Consider the following 8,038-nt stretch of genomic DNA (forward strand, 5'->3'; position numbering starts at 1 on the left):
TTTACGCCTATATTATTTTATCATTGCTTAAAATCAGATTAATTAATGAGAAAGAGAATATTATTTAAATGATCTGACTTATGATCTGTTTATTGCATCTTCATTATTTTTATGCGCAACGTTGATAAAAGTTTATATAAATCTCTTTTGTGCGAGAAATAAAAATGTACAATTGTAATTCGGGATGATGAGTTTCGTACCGTCACGATTAAACTATAAAATGAACTGAGCATTGTAAATCACGTCTTAATCAAAATACACCTTTTGAATGCTCCATGTTTTACCAAAATTGTTGCTCGAATGGATTATTATAAGCCAGTTTGATAAACTGGGACAAATATCATGTAATGTAAACCGTTGATTAATCGCGAAGCTAAAATATCCTTTGCAAAACATATCTATATATCAATAAAAAAAGACCGACTAACGCTTTTCCGTGTTTCACAGTTATGAAAATAGAAATACTCGGAATACACATGACTCTTGTAAAAAAAAAAAAAAAGATTCGAGCACCAAACAATGTAAAGAAAAGAAAAACATGCTAATTGCATTTTATGGAACAGATATCCCTGTTGTTATAGTGTGTATTCACTCTTTCTCTCGAAATTAAACTATATATAATCTCTTTGCATTATCATATTAGGCATCCGTCCGTACAGCGGGCACTTTTCGATGTAAGAGAATTATATCGTAGAGAATTATAGAAAAAAAGAAAGCTGAATCTCGATGATGATCTTATCTTTGGGGATGCGTTGGAGAACATCGCTCTCTAGCAGTAAATTTCGTCCAATTAGCCATTCGTAAGACCTTAGCGTTGCGAGCGTAGCTTGCTTTTTTTTATTTTTTGTAAGGAGAACAATTTAGAGCGGTCCGAGTAAATTTTAAGTATTTTGATCTCGCATCTCATGAGTTTCATGTTCTCGATCGCAGCCCTAAACTCCGATAACAACGGAAAACACTCTCCACTTCTACGGCCATAGAATAATATTGATCCGGCGGTGCAATGAATGAGCGATATAACAGTATATATATGAAAATTACCGTTAATTAATCACCGTTGATTATACGCTTGTCCAAGTACGCTAATCCAACTGAACTATTATTGATGTCTTTCATTGTGTAAATTGACTAATGAAGTGCCTTGGATGACATGATGATGGTACATTATCATACGTGCCATTAGTAGAGACTTTAGTAGGTGCTTATATATATCACAGAACGTGTTCGAATAAATCTATATATATACATATATCTGTGTTGCGAAATAATGTGTTTTTTTTATCGAAGCTTGTAGATACTTAAAGCGCTCAAGTATTAATGCGTAAGAAATATACGTACAGATTGCTCCGTAATTTCTTGTAACGAATAAGGATATAAATAAAGAATCGAAGATTGTCGTGTACATATATACACACACACACGCTGTACGTATTTTTCTCATTAATACAAATAATAGATTTGTAGAGAATTGTAAAATTCTACATTAATCTCAGTGTAACCATTATTGCAGTAGTAGTTCCCTTCGAGCGTATCACCTGCGTTCTCTTTCGATCCCGATGCTAAAGTGCTCCGCGTGTGATCAACATCATGTCATCTAATAAGAGAGATTCGCTAGAAAACAATTCATTTTAACGCTATAATAGACACGCATGTTGTGTGACGGCTCTGCGATAAAAATTCTAAAAAAAAAAAAGGAGAGATCTTTAATCTCGGAGCTTTAGCTTGTATATTATTCAGAATACCGTGCCACACACATACACACACATATGAACAAACACATATCGGCAGGAATACTGTAAATGTGATGTAAAGATAAGATGATCCTAAATAGCGACGAGAACAAATTGTTAGCGCAGTCTTATTTAAAGAAACAAAAAAATATTGTAAAGGCTAGACTGTGCATAGAACGAGAAAGGGAAACGATAGAAGTAGCGTGATGTACCACGGTGTCAAAAGTTTTCTCTTCACTCGAAACAATACTGTAAAAAAGAAAAAGACTTTTGTGACACTTTTGATCTGCGTGCGTATATCATTCGTGTTTGTATATTATACCGAAACATTTTTCGAACTTTATCTAGGAAGCGGAGCGTTTTCTTGTCTAACGTTAACGCGGTTGCATACATCGAGTACTAATATCTTCCTATCCTGTATTTTTCTCACTGTACAAGGCTTTTTGCGATCGTTACGCTAGGAAAACGCAAAATGTATCGAGTTCAATAATCGTCGAGACAATTTTACCCCCTCCCCCCCCCCCCGATCTTATATATTATCGCAAAACATATAAGTTACAAAGTATAGAAGAAAAAAAGAGAGAAGAGCTCTCTATACTGTAATCAATATAATGATCGCATTGAAGAATATAATCGGGATAAAGATAAAAAAAAATATATAGTTTAAAATGTGCCAATGTGTTTGCGATGCTCCTTTCGGCGATGTTGGATCACGCAGAGCTTATTACCTCTTTGTTATATATTACTCGCTCGATCTGGCGATGTTAAACGGCATATCAATAATGTCCTATCAGGCGAGCTTTGAAAGCTTAACTATGTAACATAGCATTCTTTACATACATATATTGCGGCCTATGTCTGAAAGGAAGCGTGTAAAATGGGATGCGAGAGAGAGAGAGAGAGAGAGAAAGAGGAAAAATCCTATTTTGATGAATATTATTCAAAATGTGTTACTTAAAAATATTTTATTCTTCTTTACTGATTTTTTCTTTCGTTGGATGTGGAGCAATTTTTTTTTTTAAGAATGATTGGCCTTACGAAGGATCGACGAATGCATACTTTGAGATAGACATAAGAGAGTATTACAGATTACAGCGAACGCGGCGTATTAAAATGTATAGTAATGAACGATTTGTCCTATATTTGTGTGACTTATTCAGTTGTCGATTATGTGCGTGATCATGTGGTTGCACAAGAGCGCTATTTTTTGTACGCGAATTGCTTATGTAATTAGAGGAAAAAAAAAAGTGTTGTCGCATACATACAATATATACACGTGAAGTACTTTTTAGAGAAAGACTGTCTCCGCGCGCGCGCTATCTTCTCCACCACCGAATGAACTTGGGACAATAGTTAGTTATTGTTATTTCTCGTTTGTTCTTTTATTTTGTATACGACTTTAATCTTTCACGCTATCTTGTACTCGGGTCATCGGCAAGCACAAATGATTCTACTCCCATGACGATCGAAATCTTTGTGAATTTCCTTTGATCTATATATTTGTATATACAGATAATATTATACACCGCGATTGAAAGAAAAAAAAAAAGATCACAGTAGTAGAAGCGTAATAAGTTCGTGATACACCAAGAGATATTTTGTTAATAAAATTGAATTGAATTGACGAGAGAAGGCGGCGTGGCAATGATAGGAAACGGTATGAACATTGTTTATATGGTAGTTAATTGAGAATGTGATAAAATAATAAATGATATTTAAAATTCTTGACTCAATGGTCGTTTATTAGAATTTCCTTTCCAAAAAGAGAACGAAACCGATTCTTCGGTTCGTTCGATATATTTCAGTTTTATCTCTTGCTTTAGCTTACTATCTTGCCGAAATATATTTCCCTATAATAATTTAATTTTAATGATTTTTCGAGACAAACACATATCGGCGAATTAATTAATTAATTACATATTTCTCGCCGATGAATATTAAATGGATCCTGGCGTAAATTTGTGATTGTAAATTCAAAGCAGTAAACGAATAAAATGAATCGACAAAGGATCGCAGTAATATTTCATTATTATTAAATTAACACTTTTCTCGTGTTTATCAATTTACGTTAATAAACAATAATTTCTGCATATAAACCTAGCTATAGGTATGTCGATTTATATACATATGTGCCTATATGTTTAATATGTATATGTATATATACATTAGCTCTTTGTACAATATATTTAAATGCGATAACAAGAATGTAGCGTATCTTGCAATTTGTTATTTTTCACACTATCGCGTTATTACGCATGCTTCTTATACTAAAAGATGTATAGATTCGTGTGTGACAATTATACAAATAATAATGCGTTTTATTAGATCTACGCGTACAATGACTGCCTTTTGAACACTCCATAGAAAGACATTACGCGCAGATATAATTGATCTTTCTCTCCCTTCATGATATATGCGCCAAACAACTTTATATAATCCTCGCTGCGATAGAATAAGTAATTTTCATATTCCGCAGAGGAAAATAATCCACATCGTTTGACAAATACTCTTAAAAATCTTACAAAGCAAAATTTCAAAATAACATTCTATATTTAGCTGCTCGTTAAATAATTGTAATCTTTTTATATTATAATTAAAGCATTCAATATAGCTTATATATAAATTTTCGATTTTGATTTTGTTTTAAAAATGATAACACGAGTATTAATATAGAAGATTATAAAAAATCTCAATATTCAATTCACTAATTGTTCCACGCAAGATCAATCGACATAATTATCAATTTTTAATATTACCCAACACACATAGATATGAATGCTTCTAGTTACAAAATATTATTACACCTATGACAATTCACATTACAAAACACATGCTTCCCGATCAACATTTACAATAAAAAACAGATATAGATTGTGTAAAATTTGTATATATACATGATAATATCGCTACAATATAACGTTCCACTGTGAGAAAAATTCATAAAAAAAAATTAATGAAATGGATAAATATTATACTTTGAGACATAGTGAACGCAACGTTAGAATTAATATCAAAGCAAAATGTATTATTACAATTGGTCGTAATATATCAATTATTGCATGATTATTGCGTAACTATATATCAATTCAAATCATTTTTAAGATGATCACTTTACAAATGTAATACTTAACGATGTATAGCAGTTTCGACATTAACTGTTATCTAGTTCAGCTATTCGACTGCTGTGATGTAATTAATATATATATTTAATGTATGTACATATCTCACTGGGAAACTATGTGCATTTGGTATATTTATCGTCGTAATCGTACACGGAATACTTGTCTGTTAGCGATGATGTTAACCGGCCTTAGAGCGAACATGTTTTATATTACTTAGGCAGACTGTGCGACAATTATACATATAGAGTATTATAAGAACGATTTATTCCTCAAACGCACTTAACGCCTCCTGTAGTTTATCGACTATTTTTTGATAGAAGGCGATTTGTTCCCTGAGATGTGTTTTTACAGCTGTATTTATATGTACCTCGCGTTCCGTTTGAAAATACGTTTCCTCGGCGATCAGCGCACGGGCTATCACGTCAGTTCGATGAGAAAGCTCGCGTAATTGCTGCGGTTCCATCTTGTGCTCGCTGACCAGTCGATCGCAATCCTTTCGTTTTTGCACGGCGCTCTATAGAAGAATGACACAGCGTATAATTACTGTTCAAATTAGACTGCTTAATTATACATGTGACGTCGCGAAATACCTTATGAATGCTGATGACGTCCGGAAAATTGCTAATAATACCGCGATAGATATGGAACTTATCAGCTAATGGCTCCCAATCGAACTTGGGCTGGTCTTCGTACAGCTTGCCGATGTCGTTGTAAGCGTCGCCGGTGGCCTTCAACGCGCGCGTCAACTTTCCGCGACCGTTATCGTCCGCCTCCAGAGCGTGGCCGAGCGAAGTGAAGGATTGGCCGATCTTTTGGAATTCTCTTTTGTACAGTACCTGGTGTTTCTTCGCCTGATCGACCGCTGTGGCCATAAAGTTCTTGACCACCGGATCTAGTCCGCTGATAAATCTACCGAAGGCATCCATCTGAATCTCCATCTTTATGATATCCAACGGCGTGTCCGGACATTGGATAGCGTTGAAGTAATTCACACCTAGCAGCTCGTCTTTCTCCGCTTGTCGTTTCCCCGCCTTCCACCGTTTTTCGTCCGTACAGGTAATAAAGTGTTCCCAAACACGACTACGCGACAGAACGGGATGCCGACAGACGTAATCGACAAACTCCTGCAGCTGCGTACGTCGATGCTCGATGAACGCATTCTCGTAGCGCCCGGATATCTGTTTGTCGGGCAGGGGTGGGATCGGAATGAAGCAATACTTTTCCTCTAAACGCTCGTGTAGCCAATCAAAGTGCTTGTATCTTCTCGAGACTTGTATATTGTTGAACTACAATTTAAATAAAATATTAGAAAGAAAGTCTTACACTCTTAATGGAATGCAAGAAAGAAGATGCAAAATTTCTTTTTACCGTAGGAGTTAGCTGGTAAACGATGAAACTCTTGAGACCCTTCAACTTGGATTCCTTTTTTGGCGATGTAACAACGCAATTGTAAGGCTCCCCAGTTGACACCCACGTGTATCGGCCAACTTCGGCCTCCTCTATAAAAATCTTTTCGCTTTCAGGGACAGTTACTATTCGAGTGCCCATCAGAAAATTATCTTCCCCCGACTTGATCAACGTAGAAAATTTGTTATTTTTCTTTGGTACATTGGGTATAGGCCTATCTGGTATCACAGAATGTATAGTATGCATCGATACTTGATCGCCATAGTCGTTGGCATTATTCTGCTGTGGCAGTTGTATAATTTGTGATTGCTGCTGCTGCTGCTGCGTAGGTGGTACGTAAGCCTGTGTTTGTCCAACTTCGGAATCATCGTCCCAATCATCGTCCCAATAATCCCCAGAGCTTTGCTGAGACAATGTCATAGTATCTGTATATATGTAATAATTCACATTTAAATCAAGATCAACAATATTATAATAATTTTTCAAAAAGAAGTAGCTTATCTGTCATCTCTCGTCACAGAGATAATTGTATCATGATACTTGAGATACTTAATTAATCAAAACACATGATAAATATATTTAATCTATATAAATAAAAATATGTACTGGAAGGGACCGCAGTTTGTTCGACCACTTGAACGTACGCAGCTGGAAACAAGCCTGATTGTCCGCTCTGATTAAATCCCTCGCACCAGCCATCTCCCACATTGTCTCGCATGACAGTGAGAACCTCACCAGCAGTGATAGACAATTCTGCCGTTCCCGACTCGCCCGTGAAGTCGTACAGGGCTCTTACCTGCAAAAAAGAGAATTAAAAACAAAAGAAGAGAAAACAAATCAGAGAGAACTGAAGACCAAACGGATTTTCGCGCGGGACACAATGGAAACAGAGGAATTGCTCCGCTTGCTAATAGAATGAGTCACGACGATCGGGTTGATCGAACTCGGGGCGGCGCGATTCTCGAGCACGCCGGATGCGGATTTATCGTACCTGTTGGCCTTCCATCGCGCACGATTCCTAGCGAGACTTCGATCCCTCTGCCGTGAGAATTTAAATGCCGCCGAATTGCGCCCCGTCACATTCCTACTCTCGTCTCGCTGCCGTCATGACACATCTGACATTTGCGCGCTCGCGACTTTGCTGCACCTCGAGAGGCTGCTTGCCGCTTGTTGCTCGTGTAGTGGAACAACTAATGCCACGAGTGATGAAACTGGAACGGACTGTACGTCGAGAGAGCTCGTTCCTCCTAATCGCACCTTCTATATTCCACGTCTTCGCAATTTGTCTCTCTCTCTCTCTTCCTTCCTTCTCATCTGTTAAAAACCTACAGATCCGATTCTATCGGCTGCGCTCTCGTTTCGCCTCTTTTTCTCACATCTATCTCGTTCCGAACAGATGTTTTCAAGTACGGAGGGTGTAATAACGAGGTGCAGTTAAAGAGAGATACGAATCTCGTTTTGCTTCTTTCACCGCTATCACGAACTCGTCTTCTCCGTCGACGCGACATCCGAGACGGACCGTGGGCGATAAACAGATCGCAACTGAGTAAACATGATGACGATTTCACGTTTGACGGTAAGAGATATATTCGCACGGCGACCCTCGGCCCCCGAAATCGAGAACCGGCAGATCTGCGGATCCGCCTCCTTCCTCGGCCGCCAACGCGGAGCGCGAAACTTCTCTCGAAACTTCACTTTTGTCCGATACTGTACGCGGCCACTCGGCCGCGGATGACGAAAAGTGCAAGATGCGAGTACTCTGCGTTGATACCACTGCTT

The 8,038-nt window shown here is 37.4% G+C and overlaps 1 protein-coding gene across 1 annotated transcript; it reads right to left on the reverse strand.

Moving 5' to 3' along the window:
* Positions 1-2,676: 2,676 nt before the first annotated feature.
* On the reverse strand, positions 2,677-7,944 carry Sh3px1 (sorting nexin 33-like protein SH3PX1). Its single transcript, XM_083046531.1, has 5 exons — positions 7,251-7,944; positions 6,866-7,055; positions 6,221-6,684; positions 5,443-6,138; positions 2,677-5,366 (listed from the first exon to the last, which is right to left on the reverse strand). Exons 1-5 carry the CDS (start codon positions 7,263-7,265, stop codon positions 5,115-5,117), a joined length of 1,617 nt encoding a protein of 538 aa, XP_082902657.1. The 5' UTR covers positions 7,266-7,944; the 3' UTR covers positions 2,677-5,114.
* Between the last annotated feature and the right edge of the window lie 94 nt (positions 7,945-8,038).

The sequence above is a fragment of the Prenolepis imparis genome, unplaced genomic scaffold (genome assembly GCF_030444845.1).
Source record: "Prenolepis imparis isolate NDT839.2.m4 unplaced genomic scaffold, iyPreImpa1.0 SCAF_1, whole genome shotgun sequence".
Taxonomy (NCBI): domain Eukaryota; kingdom Metazoa; phylum Arthropoda; class Insecta; order Hymenoptera; family Formicidae; genus Prenolepis; species Prenolepis imparis.

What these genes read in the sequence shown, in the direction of transcription:
- Sh3px1 (XM_083046531.1), bottom strand. An exon ending in ACAAACTGCGGTCCCTTCCA is followed by an intron (nt 6,685 to 6,865) that starts GTACATATTTTT and finishes ACATATATACAG; the next exon opens with ATACTATGACATTGTCTCAG. An exon ending in TTTACCAGCTAACTCCTACG is followed by an intron (nt 6,139 to 6,220) that starts GTAAAAAGAAAT and finishes TTTAAATTGTAG; the next exon opens with TTCAACAATATACAAGTCTC.